The 18,931-nt window shown below is 50.3% G+C and overlaps 2 protein-coding genes across 7 annotated transcripts; one reads left to right on the top strand and one right to left on the bottom strand.

Annotated features, from left to right (window-relative positions):
• Positions 1 to 68: 68 nt before the first annotated feature.
• On the top strand, positions 69 to 5,134 carry MIEF2 (mitochondrial elongation factor 2). Its single transcript, XM_068908338.1, has 4 exons — positions 69 to 155; positions 961 to 1,114; positions 1,503 to 1,680; positions 2,598 to 5,134. The coding sequence occupies exons 2-4, from the start codon at positions 968 to 970 to the stop codon at positions 3,650 to 3,652; spliced, it is 1,380 nt and encodes a 459-aa protein (XP_068764439.1). The 5' UTR covers positions 69 to 155; positions 961 to 967; the 3' UTR covers positions 3,653 to 5,134.
• A 1,283-nt stretch (positions 5,135 to 6,417) lies between these two features.
• Positions 6,418 to 18,789, bottom strand: TOP3A (DNA topoisomerase III alpha). 6 transcript variants are annotated; one of them, XM_068908335.1, is made up of 21 exons: positions 18,730 to 18,789; positions 17,814 to 18,163; positions 17,446 to 17,561; positions 16,464 to 16,523; positions 15,971 to 16,044; positions 15,089 to 15,164; positions 14,446 to 14,554; positions 14,034 to 14,177; positions 13,298 to 13,468; positions 12,915 to 13,015; positions 12,707 to 12,781; positions 12,507 to 12,589; positions 12,170 to 12,377; positions 11,807 to 11,992; positions 11,210 to 11,339; positions 10,670 to 10,783; positions 10,424 to 10,589; positions 9,871 to 10,014; positions 9,451 to 9,573; positions 8,421 to 9,160; positions 6,418 to 7,362 (listed from the first exon to the last, which is right to left on the bottom strand). In XM_068908335.1, exons 4-21 carry the CDS (start codon positions 16,473 to 16,475, stop codon positions 7,187 to 7,189), a joined length of 2,832 nt encoding a protein of 943 aa, XP_068764436.1. In that variant the 5' UTR covers positions 16,476 to 16,523; positions 17,446 to 17,561; positions 17,814 to 18,163; positions 18,730 to 18,789; the 3' UTR covers positions 6,418 to 7,186. The 6 variants fall into 6 exon arrangements, with proteins under 6 accessions (XP_068764436.1, XP_068764435.1, XP_068764438.1 ...); XM_068908334.1 differs by having other exon boundaries at positions 17,814 to 18,235; positions 18,730 to 18,786; XM_068908337.1 differs by having other exon boundaries at positions 17,814 to 17,917; positions 18,730 to 18,763.
• Between the last annotated feature and the right edge of the window lie 142 nt (positions 18,790 to 18,931).

Below are 18,931 nucleotides of genomic sequence, written 5' to 3'. Positions count from 1 at the left end.
GCCCGCGCGGCGCCTTTAAGGCGCGTGACGGCAGCGCGCCCGGCGCTCGGCGTTCTATTTCCGAACGCGGGCGGGCGGCGCCGCGCTCCCATTGGCTGCCTCCGCGCCGCCGGCTGCGGGGGACGTCCGGGCGCGCCGCGGCGCGCGCCGCTGGGGTGAGCGCGCGCGTGGGGCAGGGGGGGGTCTCGCGTGGGGGCGACTCCGCGCGCGCAGGGAGGGCGGGAGGACTCCGGTCGGGGGGCTCCGCGCGGGGTGTCCCGCGGTGGGGGGGGGGGGAGGCGGATGTCCCCGAGCCCCGCTGCGGAGCACCGTGGGCCGCGCACACGCGGGGGAGGTCGCGCCCGGCTGCGGTGTCCGTGGGCGGTCCCGAGGGCCTGGGCTCTGGCGGGGGGTGTGCAGCCTAGTGGTTGGGGGGGGCAGGGGGGCTGGTGGGGGCGGGTCTCCTCCTTCTGGGTGCCCCCGGAGCCAGCGGGTCTCGCGTGGGGTCTCTGCGGCGCCCTCGCGGGCCGGTGCTGCAGGCAGCGTGGGGACCTCACGGGCTCCAGCCTAGCGGGTTCGGGGTTCCCAGTGTGTCCCAGCCCTGGGGTGCTACAGCTGTCGGGGTGATGTGTGCCTGCGATCACCTGCCCACCCGTACTGCCCTCGAGGGGGGCAGCACCGTAGGGGCCGAGCAGCCGTGGGCCGCCGCGGCCTCCGAGCCGCCTGCGGCCGAGCCAGGACAGTTGCTCCAAGGGCAGCACGGGAGGCGGGCGACATCCGGCGTGAACCTTGCTCTGCGCCAGCAGCCTCCCGGGCGGCCCGCTGTGCCCTCCGGCCGGGGCGCCCCAGGGGCTCCCGCGCTCTCCGGGGTCTCCTGCGGCACCGGACCCAGTGACCGGTGTCCCGTGCGTGCAAAGGAGGTGCCGAGCTGGCCGGATCCTGCTTTTCGCCACGGCTCCTGTCCTCTCCCCTCCGCTGCAGGGCGACCATGGCGGAGTTCGCAGCCAAGCGGGGCAAGCGGCAGGACGACAGCGGGCTGGGCAGCGCCGTCGACTTCCTCCTGGCCAACGCCAGGCTGGTGCTGGGCGTGGGCGCCGCGGCCGCGCTCGCCATCGCCACGCTGGCCGTCAAGCGGGTAACGTACAGAGAGAGCAACCTGTCTGCGCTGGGTTTTCCTTGCTGCGGATCCTGGATGATCCCTTTTCCCTGTCCGTAGGAGCAATGTTCCGCTAAGGGGGGCGCTCCCGGGGATTTTCCCTTCCGCGCTCCTGGTGTTTGCACGCAGAGCGTGGTGTGCGAGGATGCTGTGGCCAGAGCAATTTGGCCTTTGCACCTGAGCGTTTGGGCGCTGCACGTTGTCCGCCTGCAAACAGGAACGCCCTGCGGGAGCGACCCGTTGCGGGGCCTCCCTGTCGGCGTTTGTGCCCCAGCCCCGGAGCCGGGTGCAGTCGGGTGCAGGGAATTGGAGCCGCTAAGAGCAGCGATGCATGCGTGCCTCCCCCCGCTTCGGGGTCTCCCCACAGCTGATAGACCGAGCCACCAGCCCTCGCGACGAAGGCGATCCCAAAGCAGAACAGAAGACCCTGGAGGAGAGCTGGCAGGACTTGGCCTTGATCAAGGCAACGCAAAAACCCCCTAAGAAACAGAGGAGGGAGGACCTCAGTGAGCCTCTGCTCTCGCCCGCTCGGCCGCCGGTGCCAGGTGAGGCTCCCTCCGCGCCCGGGACGGTGCCACCGCGCTCCGCCTGCGCGGGGCTGGTGAAGATCACCTTGATGTGGCAGGGCCGGCTGCGCTGTGCTCCCGGCTGCCTGGGAGCTCCGGGTTATTTTTAGCTCGGTAACCGGAAAGCTGACCTGATTATGACTTTCCTCGCGGGAGGCTCCCAAGCTGCGGTCCCTTTTTAGGCAATGCCTGCAGGAATAACACCTCCGATAACGCCCCGAGCGTCTCGGCAAACGTGTCGTGGTAGAAGGCTGTCTGGGCTTTGTTTCTGTTTGAGCGGTATCTGCTGTGCTTGGTTTTGGGTCAGCTCTCTATCTAGAGAGGAAAGTATGCTCATAAATCACCTAGAAAAATGCTGGCTTACAAAGACGGCATTTTTCTTAGCAGAAAACCTGCCCAGCTTGGTGCAGGGCTGATCCTGAGATAGCAGACTCCCAGGAGCCCTCTGGCCCAGAGCAGGATCGTCTGTCGGACTCAGGCTAGCAGGCAGACATCAGGGCCCGGCTCTAGCCGAGCGTGGCGGGGACAAAAACTGCGGCTGAGACTTGCGAGGGACCCTTCTGGCTGCTATTGCTTCGCCTGGTTTATCCATCTCTAGCCAGGAGGTTGTGCTGGGTGCTGTACGGTTTTACGGTTGGTTTGAGCTCTGCCTCGGCTGAAAGGGGCTGTTAACATCAAAGTACTCAGTGATGCCCCTCATGGCAACGTTGGCCTTGTGTCCAAGGGCAGATGAGCCGAGAATCGAGTTTTTTTCGAGCCGAGAATTGGGTTTTCAGCTCGGGCCTTCCCCTTGGATGTGGCAGGAGAAGCTGCTGCTGTGTGTTGTGGATGATCTGCTGAGAGCTGTTTGCCCTTGCTGACTTCTTCCTTCCCTTTGCCCCATCCCCTCTTCACAGAGCCCAGGGACTGTTCTGCCCCTCCAGAGACTCTTCGGGTCGAATCCAGCCCTCGACGCTGCCTCACGCTACAGGAGAAACTCCTCTTGCACTACAGCAGCCACCTCGCCATCCCCGAGGAGCAGGTGGCCCTCACGCAGCAGCTGGCCAGGGACATCTGCGCAGAACTGCAGAACTTCCTGCAGAGCAAGTGCCCGGAGCTGCCCTTTGGCAGCCTCTTCCTCAGCGGTCCCCTGCTTGACGGCCTTGGGGCTCTTGCTGCTGACCGTGTCGACTTCATGCTGCCAGTGATCCTTGACCCTGGGCTCTGGAGCCTCATCCCAGGAGAGGACACTGTTGTGAGAAACCCCCAGTACTGGATGATCAAGAGGACTGATCTGGAGTACTTTCCTCGTGGGCGCAGCCCCTGGGACAGGTTCATTGTGGGCAGGTACCTCTCCTCCAACGCGCTCAATGAGACGCTCCACAAGATGCTGGTGGCCTCCATCAACTGGCCTGCCATTGGCAGCTTGCTGGGGAGCATCATCCGACCGGTTGTAGCCTCCAAAGAGCTGAAGCTGGAAGTTAAACACGACCAGGTGGAGCTGAGTGTGACCCTCTTCCCAGTGGTGGAAATGGAGGACAAGGTTCTTCTGGCTGTGCCTCCTGAAGGACTGGTGGAAAACCTCTGGCTTGAGAGCTTTTACAGGGCAGAGGTCTCAAAGGTGAAAGAGCTGGATGCTGGTGACTGTGGAGCTAGGCAGTACTGCCTCCGCATCCTGAACGGCATCTGCAAAAGCCATCCCTCGCTGCGCAAACTGAGCGGCAGCCCCTTGACGCACGTTGTCCTCCACCTCAGTGCCACCAGTTCGGACTGGGCAGAGGGAAGCCTTGCTGCCAGGTTCCAGCAGGTACTTGAAGAGCTGGTAGGCTATCTGGAGAAAGGGGCCCTCCCTTCCTATTTCAACCACAAAATCAACCTCTTCTGCGAGCTGTTGGAAGAGGAAATCGATGAGATGGGCTTCATGCTCTACGGGGCCATATCTGAGCCAGAACTCCTGCTGAAGGAGAAATGACTGGTACGTTGGGAGCTCCTGAACGTAGGCTGCCACTCATCTGTCTGCTGCTCCCTGCTGCAAGGGTTGCGATGCTTCTAGTTGACTCTAGTAAGAGGCAAAGTTCTTGCACTTTATGAGCAAAAGTATTCCCTGTCTGAATAAAACGTGCCTGAAAAGAGATGGGTGACGGCATAAGGAGACTTTCACTGTGAGGTTCTGCCTTACTCGGGTCAAATTCAGCCCATGCCTCTAGTACCTAAAGGTGAGTCCCATCTGCTGCTGGGTGTTAGGAGCCGATGTGAAGCAAGTTTGGTCTCTGACCAGTTCCCGGTGAACTACTGTCGGCGCCAGACTGCCATCGCAACTGTAAGGCATCCCTAGCACGCTGAAACCGAGGCCCGAGTGGGCCTTGCGGCTGAACTTGCTCTGGTTCCTGGGGCAGGTGGTCCAGACCCAGGTACCTGTTGGTGAGCTGGAGAGGAGCAATCCCTTGCTGCTGCTGTGTCCTGCAGACCTCTTGGCTTGCTGGGCTTCAGCGTCCTGGGTGCTGAGCGAGTCCTTTCACCAGCACTAAATTTAGTCATACTGTGCCATGCTCTCTGCTTGCCTTTGGGGAAAGGGTGGGAGCCCTGTCTCCGGGTCTGCAGGCCAATCCGAAGGTATAGCAAGTTGGACTGTGGGTTTTATTCTTTGGAAACCCTGCCAGCTGCCAAAAGGGGCAAGCTCACCCCTAGCTGTTCGTTCTGCCAGTATCAGCTCTGTCCAAACGACAGGGCTCTCTCTTCGACTGGGGTGCCATGGCTTCAAGTCCCTTTTCCCAAGATACTGTTTTGCTGCAAGCACCCCGACGTGGGCTTACAGGAGGGTGGCAGGAAACATGCTGCTGACTGTGAGGAGACGCTGCGCATCAGTCCCTTGACAGACTGCAGCATGGCTGGGGGCCACCTCCTGGGCAGACGGGTCAGTGCTGTCGTTCCCAGGGTCTCTGCGCAGAGCCTCACTGCTCTACAGCAAACACCCCTTCCAGTTTGTCAGGTGACTTTTCTGAAGCATGTATTGCTGCTGTATAGAGATCTTGTTCCCCTGAAGCCTCATGCTATGGGGCAGGATATGAATGATTCTCTGAGCAGGTTTGCAAGAACTGAACTGGTTTATGCTTCTTTTTATTAAGAAGGTATGTTTTGTTTGGGTGGTTTTTGGTTTTTTTTTTCTGAGTGGCTGCTAATGGACTTTGGTTCTGGCTCTAAACCAAGTGCTAAGGAATATATTCTTAAGTTTAATGGAAGAATTATGCTGGTTTTGCACTCTGGTAGAGATGGAGAAATCCTGTGGACTTCAATGTGAACACCTACTGCGGTTTAGTTTTCTTTACAGCTATCTATCTTGTTTGTAAGAGGAAAAACCTGTGCTTTTCCTCCAGGCTGAAGATTACTTAGTTTTGTTCCTCCAAATCAGGTCCCAAGTGTTAGTGATGAGAATAAACCTTCACTGTGTATAATAGTTCTCGTGTCAGCTCTCGGTTTTGTCTCCTTTCTCATGATAAGGGCTGAAGCGAACCTCTTGTTGTGGTAGCATGCCCGAGAACAGCACAGAGCTGTCCCAGGCAGCCCTCCCCCTACGCAGAGAGCTTGGCAGCGTTCAGACCGTTGTGCAAGGCCTTTTTCCTTCTATTACAAACTATTGCATGAAACGTCTAGTGCTCCAGCGGCCCTGCCTGCTTGCAGAGTGCCTGACTCTGGTGCACGGTCTCTCTGAATGCTGAGTTCATGCCATTTAGCTAATGGCTTGAACTGCTCAGCTGTCTCAATGCTAACCAAGTTTAAACCAGTAAATCTGGTAACAGCTAATGCTAGCAACAACACTTAATGTGCTGTCTATGTGCTATGCAAACGCTTTCTTTCTACTGCTGTTGCTGTTAGGAAACTGCTGCCCAGGCTTCTGCCATGCTTTAGTCAGCTCTATATTGCATTACAAAGCCTCTTAATCCTGTTATTTTAGCCAGCAGGCCTGTATTTTTAGGCTACAGCTGTTAATAGTGGGAGTGAGGGTACCATAAAATGGAACATGGGTTCTCCTGACCTTATGCCAGAGACTGGTGCTTGATAGCAAACTACTGTTGCAAAGTTAACGGTGCTCTTCTCGCTCGTGCGGTCTTTAAAGAGAACCCCTGTGCTACTATGATCTCCCCTCCTTCAAGGTACCCTCTAGAAAGTGCTTCAGCCTCTTGCCCACCCTGGCTGCTGCATGTGTCTCACTGCACCTTAGTACTGACCCATAGGAATTGCTCTGTGCTCAGGAAGGAGCAGGGTTGCTGGAGGTGTCTTTAGCAGCACCAGAGGCAATATGGGAAAAGATGAACGCTGAACTCCAGCAGAGGAGATATAGGGAGTTTTGTGGTTCTACTGGCTTTGATGTACAAAGGAAGCCCACATAGGGAGGGAGGAGGTAGCTTGGCTCTCTGCAGGAGTTCAGTCTAAACTAACTGAAGGGAGTTGGGGGCGGAGGGGGATCTCTCTTCAGGTTCAGCCAGTTGTCCGTCTTTCCCTGGACAGCAACCCTACAACAGATGAAGGTAATAAACCACTCTCCTCCTCTACCCTTCTGCAGCTCACTTCTAAATAAAGCCACAGGGAATTTTTGCCAAGACAGCTCTTATGTTGTTCCAATGAGTGAGTGAATGGAAAGAGCAAAATTTGGGTGGATGCTTTTATAGTAATAGCTCAACTATTTTAAGTATGAAGAAGTAACAAGGCAGAGCTAAGAGTGATTCACTGTAACAAAAGTTAAAATAAAATCGTCTTTTAATAATAAGCTTATTAGTTTGACCAAAATAACTTCCATTAACTAGCAGCATCATATAGGCATATCTCAATGCTTGCGGAAGAACTTAGTTTCAAATTTGGGAGCTGTCTAAAATGAAGGCTCTTTCTGACTGCTTCAGCTGAGCTTCCCTTTCAGGGCCAGCACCAGATCTGTCTTCTCTGCACCTGGCTTCTTCTTGGGCAGGGACGCCCAGGGTAAGGAAGGTACTGGACTGTGACAAGAAAGAAAGGGGAACATTGCCCAGATAACCTCAACTTAGAAGGGCAACTTGAAATAAAATTCCACACTGTGGAAAGCCAGGGATTGAGAAGAACCAAGCAGCCCTGGTGGCTGTCCCAGTGGCTAAGAACTGGCTCTTGCTCATGTAGAAAGGCTGCCTGAAGCAACCACCACTGTGGGAGCTGCACGTAGATCCAGTGCTGTTTTTCCTGCATTGTTTCCAAATGCTTCCTTGAAATGTTTAGAGTATCCTGATCGACTCAGTGGAAGAACAGCTGAAACCACAGGCTGACACCAGTAATGGAGCCACCTTTCAAAGCCGGTTTGACGCTTGCTGCCCAGGCTCATACTGCGTGCTATCCCTTGGCAGGAGCCGACAACCGCCAGCCCTTCCAGAAAGCACTCAACACAGACCAGCTTCTAGAATCTAGTTCCTTTCAGGAGTAATTGCTGCCATAGCAGCTTGCAATCCTAGACTTTTCAGATTCTCAAGAGATGTCCATCCAGGGCTCAGTGGTCTTGAGGGCAAGTTTTCCTGGTGTGGCCAGGCTGACGGCAAATGCTACAGGTCCGAGGTTTCTTGGCAGTGGCCGCTAAGGAGAGACTACTTGGTCTCTTAGCTTTACTTCCAAACTCTCTTGAGTATCCACTGTTCCCAAAATGGTTCAAAGAATCTCCAGAAGCTCCTAGAGAGAAACAACTTGGATGTAAGTACCTTTGATATAAGGAGTTGAGAAACAGAAGCTAGGTTCAAAATGGCAGTAGCTCGAGGATTTGACTATCCCAGCCACTTAAGTTGTTCTTGAAGCTACACTTGGTTAGCATTTAAATTCAGACAAATCGGAAGCATTTGTCTTGCAGTACTAACTAAACATAGGATCAGAATAGGGAAATTCATCTTTCTGGTTGCACACTTTGGTCTACAGTCACAGCAGAAACAATAAAACGTGCCAGAGTAAAACTTGTTATAAGCAGTTTTGGAAACTCGATTCTACCCTTCTAGGGCCTAATGTCTAAGAAGGAAGAAGCCAACATTAAAGATCTCTTGGGTCACATCTCTACCCCTGTACTTTGCTTACCATTCCTTGGTGTCAGCACCCTTTCTTTCAGATCCTTATTTTGTGATTTAACAGCCCTTTGACTACTTGCTTTCACCACCTTTCCCTTGCAGCCACACTCAGTTTCTCAGCTGTGACCAAAGCTTCAGAAAGACTTGGCCTTTCACTGCATTCCTAAACTAGGGCAGAGGGAGCAGCATGGCTTTCCTGGCATGGCAGAACAAGGTTTAAGATCTCCAAAAGTGGTGTTGCTGCTTCAACCCTCTATCAAATCAAACAGCTTTCTCAAAGCTGAACACCAGAACGTGGGAGGACAATCCCCCAACAGACTGTTGGATAATGTGGTGGGCTTTATCCACCGAGTCATGGATGCTCCAACTTACAGCACAGATCTCAGTGGATGTGTGAAACAACACTGTATTCTGCTGGCCTTCAGAGGAAGGTAAGCCAGATCTGATTGTTACAAACAACATTTTAAAACTGCTATAATGTTGCTGACAGCTCTTCTAGAAGAGGAACCTGAAGTCTGTCAAACAGATGAGTTGCTCTAAGAGTTGTCATGCTATGATAGCCTTACACAGTGCCAACTTTTTTTTTTTTTTTACACCATATATGACAAGTATCTGTTTGGTTTAGCTTTAAGAACGGTCCCTAACCCTCGCTTCTCACTCCAAGCCCAGCCTTACCTGGTGCCATGTTTTCGTCTGCCCACTGGAAGAAGCCACATTGCTGGTCTCTGGGTTTAGAGCAGGTGTGGAACTGCCGTCCTTTGTTAGGCCCATCCTTTTGGACGGTGCGCGTGACAGCTGGCTGATCACACTTGCAGACTGTGCCACCCCCACCTCCTGAATCGGAGCTGTTGCTTCCAAAGAGCTCTGGGCCTCTCCCTCCTCCTGGGCTCTGAAAGCCTGCTGGGCCCCTTCCCGCAAAGGGCCGGGGCGGCACGGAGCCTGGCGGAGCTGTGTTGCCTCTGTCCTCTGACTGCTGATCAGCCCAGAGGAAAAAGTTGCAGGTACTGGCACTGCATTTGTAAAACTGCCTGCCTTGATTGGGCCCTTCTTTGCGCACAGTTAGCAGCACTGCTTCGTTCCCACAGTTGCACATCACTGCGTTGTTCCCATCGTCTGGAGCCACAGACGGCGCAGGCCTGGGTGCTCTTGTTGAACTCAAGGATAGAAGGTGTCCTGATGACAGGTTTGTGGTCCTCTTCACGTGCCTGTTTTCACCACCAGCCCCTCTGTTAAAGGAGTGGTTGGCCTGCGAGTGATGAGCTTGTTGGCTGGCTGAGCACACAGGTTGGGATGACCTGTGCAAGTATTTCAGGTCCAAGAGCTCTCTTAGCATCTCATCACAGCCTCCAATACAGCCAACAAACTCCAGGGGCATCATGGGTGGGACACTGCCTCTCTTGAACTTAAATTTCAGTCTAAAAGAAGAGAAAGAATAAAAGTCCCCCAGTTCATGTAATTCCTCATCAGCTGAGCTTGATTTGGACTTGATTAGTATTAAGTGGTCCCCCCGCCCCCACACTATACTTACACTGACTTCCTCCCTCTTGTTACTGTCCCCTAGCAATGAGAGCGCTGCTCTAGCTTTCCAAGATGGGAACAGAAGAGTTGCCCAGCCTGACCCATGGAAGTCTCTGGCCCTGATGGCTAACAGGTAGCATCTGAGGGGTTGCATTTGCCTAATGCGTAACTAGTGCAACTTACTTACCTGTGAACTGGATGGGGTTTGCACACAGCGCAGACACTCTCATCCCTAGCTACGTCCAGCACAAAGTCAGGAAACCAGACTGCAGTTTTACAAGCTGGATAGCCCATGCAGCTGAGATAAAACCTGCCGTGGGATAAAGGGACCGAATGAGGAAGAGGCAGTCAAGACAGTCACTACCTGTTCTCCCCTCTTCTCCTCAGCTATCACTTGCTGCAGAAACTGTCAAAACAATTTTTAAGAGCAAATATGTACTGAGAGAGAGGTTCAGCTGAGTCCATTAAGCTTGTGTAGCTGGTGGAGTTTGCTAGCTGCAGCCCAGGCCATTATACATATTGCACAGAGGAGAGGTAAATGAACAGCGCCCAGCGACACACAAACCAACACAGAAGGTTCCTTTCTGCAACAGGGAAGATTACCAACCCGCCATTTTTCTTGGTCTTCAGGACCATATCATTGTTGCACTGTGGGCACTTCCGAATGGAAACAGGCATTGCTGGGTAGACTTCCTCTTGCTCTGCAATTTCTGTGGCTTGTCCAAAGTACTGAGCCAGGGCTTGATCCAATCTAGAAAGAAATAAGCACAACATCCTAAGTGTCTCCTCTGCAAAGAGTAAACAGGCCGTGGATTGGTGCCTTCTGTCCCTTCTGTCAGCTCAGCCCCTCTGAGACATCGGTTCAGGATGTACAGGCTAGCTGCGAGTGCAACATGGAAGAAGTCAGTGCATTGTTGCCTTTCCTTCGACCAGCTCTGAATTTAATCCAATGAGTCCTAAACGCAAATGGATAGTTAGCACCAACTCATGACAGCCTGCCATACTGCAAGTCATCCCTTCCTCTGCGAATGCCTGCACGTGCTGAAGAGCTCCAGGAAAACAGCGTTATAGGAACCCACTCCTCTCCAGGCTGAGCCCCAGATGAGAACTTACGCCTCCCAGAACAGCAAAGCAAACAGGAGGGCAAAGACAGGACTCACTTGTTGGCTCTAGCCACAGCCTCAATGAAGACTTGCTTGTACTTTTGGACCTGCTGCTGCAAAACTGCAAGTTTGTCTTTCTTCCCCTCACAGATCAGCTTCAGATCAGCCTCCAGCTCAGCTCGAAGGTCAGGCTTGGACATCTCGTAGCCCATGGAATCATAGCCTGAGGAACATATGGCATGGTGAATGAAATGAAGGCGTGAGTAAGGAGCCTGCCCTCTACCTAAAAAGCACTGCCCTTACCTTCCACCAGCCCCATGCCCAGGTGGCCTGGAAGGAACCTCTGATCTGCAGTAAGGCCCACGTACATCCGCAGCTTAATGGTCTCAATGTGCTCGGCGTGAGTGGCGTCAGTCCCTGAAAGCAGCAAGGTTGTTAGTTGAATGAGATGCCAAGAAGTGATTTTTCCCCGTGTCTACTGCAGAGTGCAAGGTGCTAAACGGGCAAAAAGAAGGAAAGAACTTATGGCCAGGAGCAACACCATCCTCATCTCCTGCTGGCACCAAGGCTGACAAGATGCCGGCGGGCACCCCTGGGACCCTAAACTGCACGCCCCACAACGAATCTAACTGGGATGCACTGCAGACTCCTTAGGATCTCTGGGCTTTGCCCACAGGTCCCTACTATCCCTTTGCTCTGAATATTTAAGGGATTTCTTTTAAGCGGCATTTAAAAAATTACCTACTCTGAAGATGGGACAGAACTGTTATTAGACAAGTCAAGAAGGAGAAGCATACGAGCAAAGCTCTCCCAAGAGCCTAAGGTCATGCTGCCAATACTGACCAATGCCATGTTTCTCCATGAGCGCAATGAGATCCGCTTCGGTGAGGAGTGATGGAGGGCTGGTTTCCCCATCCACCATCTCCACTGTGGTGGGCTGAAAGCGAGACCCTTTCTGATACACTGGGATAACCTGAAGGAAGGAGAATCTCTGTGAAACTACCTTCTGCACCATTCACCGAAGACAAACGTCACACTAACAGCAAGCCAATGCAGTAATACAGCAGCACCCTGTTCTGCAGGAGATTCAGCCCTCAGGGTCCTCAGGATTAGTCAGTAACGAGCTGCCAAAGATACCATGGAACAGCAATTACAACTCGTCTTGGTAAGTCAGGTCAACCCCACATGGAAGCAGCTCTGTATGGTCCCTGCTGTTGTGTCGGAAGAGGAAGACTCTATCCAAAACTGTCACAATACGCTGCACAGGTTTTCAACAGAGATGACTCTGAATGAAATAGCTAGCGGGGCCAGGAATTGTCAAAGGACGTTCCGCAGAGGGGTCTGAATTTGGCGATAAAGCTTTCACGTTAGTACAACCAAGTGCAAGTTTAAACTCCAAGTACTTTAACCTCTCCCATCTATGATGTTCAAGGGTACTACCTTATCACTCCACTTCTCATAAGGATAGACTTCCAGATAGTTTCGGGCCAAGATCATTAGTCCTTGAGCAATGAATCGCTCTTTAGCGATGTCGATCTCCACAGTTGTTTCCTGTCCCTTGGCATCTTGAGAGCAGCAAGCCAAAAAATGGCGCACAATGAATTCATATAGTCTCTGCTCATTCCCCTAATATCAAACAGAAGAAGAGCGTCAGAGTTTCCTCCAGGGTTAGTGAGATGTCAAGAGATAACAGCACGATGTCAGGTTCGGGATACTATACTAATGACCAGATTGTTAAGATTCTTAGCCTTATGTATCAAGCAATATAAACGATCAAGTTATCTCTGCCTTTATTAAACTCACCTGCAGGTTAGCAGTGTATTTGGTGGGATGAATGGGAGGGTGAGCCTGATCTGATTTGGTTCCGCTCCGAGGGGTTGGCCCACCCTGATCCAAAATCCTCTGTGCAAATGCTCCCCAGTTTGGGTCCTGTGTCTGCTGTTGTACCAAGGCAGAGAGGTTCAGCTCCTTGGGGAAAATGTTGGTCTCAGTTCGGGGATAGCTTATGAACCTTAAGAAGGCAGGCAAAGGAGGACTTTAGGAAGAGCTCCAAGGCATTTCCCATTTTGGATTAAAGGCCATTAATTTTTGAAAGAATTGATTTTTACCAAGCCAGCACACTAAAATCTCTCTCTCTTACCCTTGAGTGTAGAGTTTTTCTGCTATTCTCATGGTTTCTTTGGCATTTATTTTCAGTTTACGGGAAGCCAGCTTCTCAAGTTCCTGTGTTGGGAAGAGCCGGAAAAAATGCATTTATGGCATAATTCTTGGAGGTGAGTAAAATATATATTAAAAGCTCCTTTCAGATGAGTCTGTTTAGCACTGCTGTATCACACATACCACAGTGTCCAGGGGCAGAGGCCTCCATTTGCTCTTCGGCTTGCTTGCAACCTCAACAACAGTGGCTACAGGATCCTAAACGCAGAGTAAGCAAAATGCAAAATCTCCTTGAAGAGTTTAAAAGGACTGTTCTTTAAATAACTTGAGCAAGATAGATGCTGGAAACGTTTGGTTGATACTGGAGTATACTATTGACAAAATTTCCTACCTCCATACACATGTGGTAAAGGACCAGGCATGCTGTGTGATTGAAGAGTCTATTCCTCTTCCAGTTGAAGACCACAGTGCTATCCTCATGTTCATGTGTCACTGAGTTGAAAACAGATCAGAGTGATGCATACAGTAATAATGCAACTCTAAGACAGCAGAGGCAATGGAACTATACTTCTGGGGAACCTTTCCAACTCTGCCGAATGATCATGGCAAAGGAAGAAGAAATCATCTCTGCCGTAGTGTTTGCTCATTGCCCTGATACTTTTCCTCCAATTCATATTTTATACTAAATATTAGTGTTTTTTGTTTGTTTGTTTTTCCTCCAAACACATCAAGCTCTGTAAGATGGAACTGAGTACTCCCTTCCCCCCAACATACCTTTGATTTTATAGAAAGCTTCAGGAACGAAGGCCTGGATGGCTTTAAAGCGTTCAACTACAAACCCCAGTGTTGGGAACTGGCAACTGCCATAGCTGATCAGCTGATCTGCTAGAACATCAGGGAAAATCTTCCGGAGCCTCAATGTCTGGAATCTGGTGAAGGCAGCACCTGAGAAAAATCAAATGAATGCTAGAATTGAATAATAAAACATCGGAGAATAATCACACACCATTTCAGAGCTTTTTTATTTTTCTCTAATACTTTGAAACCAAAATTGCAGAAGCCCATCAGCTCTGCACAAACTATAAACCTAACATTTGTTTCAAAGAGCATGGTGTTTCCAGTAAAACAGAAGATGTGACTTAGTTGTTTCTGATCGAAGAAGCAAAAAAAAAAAAAAATCAGGTTTACAACACTGGAGTTTAGGCATTTTTGTCTTGCATGGGGGATACAGTCACAGATGATTATGAAACATCCATTGCTGGGCTTTAACAATGTGAATTCAGTGCAGTTGAATGAGAAGCCAGGAAGACCCTGATGGCCAGCTATCCAGTTTACACAGCAGTCTTGAGTTCTGGTATTTATAAATAATGACCTGCACGCTGGTAAAGCTGGTGCTGATTATCCCCTGCCTGCCTACCTGCCACACTCTTGCTCTTTTCCCTTTAGAAGAGACGTATGCAGCAGCTCAGGCTTAGCAGCCTCTTTTCATCTCCAAGGTGTGTTTACGTACCTATCCTGAGGTCCAGCTCCTGCCTGACATCAACAGCATCGCTAGTTTTTTGATCCGGCTGGGTGAGATTCTCGCAGGCTGATCTGACAGCATGAAGCGTAATCTCTGAAAAACGAGCTCGGAAAACCCGGAGGTTTGGTTTTACTGTCAGACAAAAAGAGAAATCAAAACGCAACTCAAATGACAACGGAAAAGAGTGATTAATAAGCAGCTGTCTTAAAAACAGTATGTTGTCAACCTATTCTGTAGCTTTCCAACACATGAATGTATTTCTGGTGTACTCCATTCTACATTCAACGTATTTAACTTGGATATGGAGAAGACAGCTCTATTATTAGATCTCTGAGCAGCAGTACCTGTTAGATCAGCATTTTAATGGAACTCAGATTGATACAGAAGACGCTCTACGCACCGGCTTTGCAAACGTGAATTATTTCAAAACCAATGTTCTCTCCTTCTCGATCGCAATCAGTCCAGATCACCAGAGCTTGGCATTGCTGGACTTCTCGTTCGAGGGTTCTCTGAGAGGAGAAAACAGCACAGAATGAGACATGCCAGACCACTCGCTTTGTCATTTAACTTTAAAATGACTCACTAACTGAACATAAAATACAACACGTATCCATAGAGATAGATTGTTGCAATAACATTTTGTAATCGTGTCTCTCACGAGATTAGGCAGCTTTCAAAAGGACTGAGTCATTTATTTACATCTACCTCTTTGTTCAAAAACATGGCTTGGATGGGATCGCACCACACAATTTGTTTCCTTTTTCGTAAAATCAAGGCACAATTACCAATTCCACTTTATTAGAAAAAAATCTTACTTTTAGCAAAATAATTGTCCCTTTACTGCATTAATTGTGTATGAGCAGGAGACTTTCAATGTCATAAATGAACAGCATACATAGTCCTACAAAACACAGGAGGAATTTTCTAAATCCTAGAAGCTTAGACGGTTAGGACAAAGCTATGATCCTCCCTCTGTCTGAGACAATGTTTGTAGAACCAATCTCTGAACTCAGAGTTTCAGGGAAACTCTTACAAGTACATACCTTAATATCCACATAATTTTCAGGACAATACTTCTCAATTTCGGCATCAAAAAGTGCTAGAGGGTTGCAGCTATGCCTGGTAAACAGAAAATATGCAGTGTGCATAGCAAACAAAGACTAAAACGTACGTTGCAAGACACTAACTGGGGCTCTCTTATAAGGAAGTGCTGCTCAGATATCGGAAGGGTGAACACATCTAATATGGACCTTGCCTTAGACAACTTTCGAGCTTATTCGAAATACTGAGTTTCATTTACTCAAAAGCAATAGGCACAAAATATTACCGTAGAAAAAAACAAATTTGGAAGGCAGCCCTAAACAAGCAACTTCTCTTATTTCAAGTACGGAGAACAAAACTGAGGGAAGTCAGATAAAAACTCTTGTCTTCCAGGACAACTGTCAGTTGAACAAAGAAAACAGAAGCGTCAATCAACTGTTGGAATTGGCTTATTTCCTTGGGACTGCCTTAGTGCATTTTCATCACTATTGTAACTTGGGTTTGGGTTTTCTTTTTGAACACTCTGAAGACAGTCATTTGGTACGATATTGTAATTATCCTATACAGAATTTAATAGTTATGATCCTAGTCGACACAGTTACTTGAAGTGCACAGAATCAGAGCCCCTTCCTGCTCCAGGAGTGTGGATTTCTACTATTGGACCTGAAGTACTCCTCCTCTAGTTGGAAAAAATGTGTCGCCTCAGTGGAACAACCAAGATGTTTTCTGAGGAAACATTCACACAGGCTAGCGTGCCCCGTGTTGACTACATCAGCCCTGTTCTACAGGTTGGCCTTGGGACTTGCACTGACCGCACTGCTCAGCTCAGGATTAAAAGCAGAGAATGGCAACCCTTCCTCCTGTGGGGGGTACTGAGTACTAACCATTTGCGAAAAGGCAACTTAAAATCATGAGCCAGCAAATGTCCTGACACGGATGTCATCACCATAGTAACATTCTGCAAAAGACAGAACAAGGTAATTAGTGTCTGTCTTCTGCCAAAAACTGCCCAGAGCCTACAGTCTTGATGCAGTTCTCAATTCACACAAAATCAGTGATATCTCCCTCCTGCTATTGTCATTTTCTCTCCTTACGCAGCTAAACCCATATGCTTATCCTGAATCTGTGTAGGAAGCTCCCAATTCTAAACACCAAAATACCTTTTGACAGACGGAAAATAGAAGAACAGAAGTTTGAAAGACCTAAGACAACACAACAGGTCAGTGGTTGAGCCAGAAGAACATCTGAGTCCTTTGTATGTCTTTGGACAAATCTCCTCATCCCTGGATACGCATTTCGTAAATTCTGACAAATGGCTTTTGATAACTGGTGTTTTGCACTTCTCCCAACCAGAAGGGATATGAAAGAAACCTCTACCTGGCCAAACATTTGGTAGTCATACTCGTAGATCTTGTTGAACTTGGAAAACCCTTCTCTCTAGAAGAAAAAGGAAAGTTGCTAAGTCTCTAGTTTCCAAAAGAAAACAAACACATCTCATCTCAGTGCATACATCCTGTTCTGACAGAACCAACAGAAGTACAGGGCAAGAGAAAATGGCTTTTGTAGCTAAAATGCAAAGGCAAGACAGGGTGAAAGGAAGTTGCCTACATCATTTACAGAGGTATGGAAATGGTGCTTTCTGTTGTAAGAGTATTTCAAAATACCCCTAAAGGGGAAGTCAGGGTTATCACTCCACAGATGGTGAAGACAGACAGTAGGGAACACAGTGATTTGTTTTAATGGAGTTGGCCAGTAGCAAAGAAAAACATTTCCCATTCCCAGCAACGAATTGTCCTGCTCCAAACCACAGCTAGTCTGTCAGCCCAGGGTCCCCAAGACTGCCTTCCACCTGACCAAGATTTGTGGAAGTTTCTAGACTGGATACAAACATTTACATCTTCTTCTACAGAAGTATGTCAATATCTTCATTGACTGGGCTATCAGTGCCCAGGTTCTCAATAACATCTCGCATTTCTAATGCGATTCTGACCTAGAAACAGCTCATAAACATTAGCTCTTCTGAACACACTATCACGAGATATTAAGGATATGGTAAACTGAAATATCAAGTAATTATGCAAACTGTCAAAGGCCACAAAACAAAGCAGCAGCAGAGAAAAGAGATCTTTGAACTCCTCTTCCCCAAACCGCAGACTATCTTTGCTTTATTATGTGAACTTTCATAACCCATGATACTTGCTGACACTGCAGAAGCAGCATTTTTTGACTAGGAAATGCATGCCAGCAGATGCTTTCAGTTCTCAGTGTCTTGTACATGCACTGCAAAACTAGGAAAAACACAGGGAGCCCTCACAGATGAGCTCAATGCCTAGAGAAGACAGAAAGAGACGGAGCACACCTGGAGAGCTGAATTCCAACAGGAGTTAAGTTACAAGAAAAGGAGTCCAAGACTTCCAAAATATACTTCGGCAAGTGATGTTTGTCCGCTTCACAAAAGAAAGTGGTTAGCGCAACCTGGCAAGGTCAGAAAAGGCCAGAGACAAAAACAGTGCAAGCTGTTGAATGTGATGATTTGAAATGCCCGTGTCAAGTTCTGCAGAGCAGGCCAGTGCTGCTGCACAAGGTAGGAATATACTGGAGACCAGGACTGAGCTGCATCACAGCTGAACCCATGCTCTGATGAGCTGACCCTCTCCAGATAACTAAACTGGATCTGCAGGAGTATTAACAAGCAATAAGGAGGTATGAAACTTAATATATTCCTACCCTTCGCATTCTGCTGTTGGAGAGAAGATCTGCAATTCCTCTGGCAGCATCATTTTTCTCAGCCACGCACAGGACCTTCCGGATCCTTTGTAACGTCATATCCTCTGCAGCCCGAGAGAAGAGACGCCAGGGCTGAGGCAGCATCCTGACTCCGCAGCTAGCAAAGAGCCTCGCTTGAAAGTTCATTACAGTCGATGGCGACAGCTCCCACGGTGCCAAAACATGTTATTGTATCCTCGTGCTGGGACCAATTTCCCCCAGGGAGTTGATCCCCTTTAGCACGCAGAGCGGTCCCTAAAAGTCCCCTCGACGGATCTTTAACCAGTGATCTAGGGGGAGCCTATGGCATCCTGCAGGCAGACACCTCCGTCAGACCACCCCAGTGCGAGTCGTGGCACAGCCTCCTCCGTGCACGGCAGATTCTGCAAGGAGCAGCTGAACTGGACAAGACATCTCTGCTCCTCCAACAAAAACAGCTAACCCGTGGCTCCTGCCCTCCTTTCGGCACCCCACATCCTGGGACAGGGTCCCCCCCAACTCCCTCCCACCCTGACAGGGCCTTTCCTCACCCTAGGGCAGGCCCCCTGCCCCCCACCCCAGACAAGCTCTCTCCTGACCCCAGGATGGCTCTCTCACCCCAGAACAGCCCCCCTTGCCACCCCCAGACCCTCTCCTCACCCCTGACAGCCCCCACTGCCCCCCCATGCTCTCTCCTCACCCTCCACAGGGCCCCCCGTCACCCCGCCAGACCCTCTCCTCACTTCTAGTCAGACACCCCCCCCCGTCACCCTCCCCACAAGACCTCCATCTACCCCAGGACAGGTCCCCTCGCCATCCCCCCGGGCGCTCTCCTCACCCGGGAAAGGGCCCCCTGACACCCCCCGGGGCCCTCCGCACCCCCAGCCCCTCTCCTCACCCCACAGCTCTCGCTCCCGCGCTCCCGCTGTCGCAAAACGCGGCGGGACGCGGCGCGCTTTACCTCTCGGTTACGTCTTGCCGTAAAGTGCCACCACGAGCGGCGCTGTGGCGGCAGAGAACTACAGCTCCCAGGATGCCCCGCGGCGCCACCTTTCTCATCCTCCGCCCTGGCTCGGTATTTCCTCCCGCCTCTCGGGTCC

This window comes from Struthio camelus, chromosome 15 (assembly GCF_040807025.1).
Source record: "Struthio camelus isolate bStrCam1 chromosome 15, bStrCam1.hap1, whole genome shotgun sequence".
In the NCBI taxonomy this organism is placed as follows: domain Eukaryota; kingdom Metazoa; phylum Chordata; class Aves; order Struthioniformes; family Struthionidae; genus Struthio; species Struthio camelus.
The sequence above is the reverse complement of the archived record's forward strand: the minus strand, read 5'-3'. Positions and strand labels throughout refer to the sequence as shown.

Coding starts and splice junctions, on each gene's coding strand:
- MIEF2 (XM_068908338.1), top strand. CDS start 968: ATGGCGGAGTTCGCAGCCAAGCGGGGCAAGCGGCAGGACGACAGCGGG. Junction 1,115..1,502: donor CCACGCTGGCCGTCAAGCGG/GTAACGTACAGA, acceptor GTCTCCCCACAG/CTGATAGACCGAGCCACCAG. Junction 1,681..2,597: donor CGCTCGGCCGCCGGTGCCAG/GTGAGGCTCCCT, acceptor CCCTCTTCACAG/AGCCCAGGGACTGTTCTGCC.
- TOP3A (XM_068908332.1), bottom strand. CDS start 17,999: ATGAACTTTCAAGCGAGGCTCTTTGCTAGCTGCGGAGTCAGGATGCTG. Junction 13,469..14,033: donor GGAGCTGGACCTCAGGATAG/GTACGTAAACAC, acceptor GATTTTTCTCAG/GTGCTGCCTTCACCAGATTC. Junction 11,993..12,169: donor AATACACTGCTAACCTGCAG/GTGAGTTTAATA, acceptor GTTTGATATTAG/GGGAATGAGCAGAGACTATA.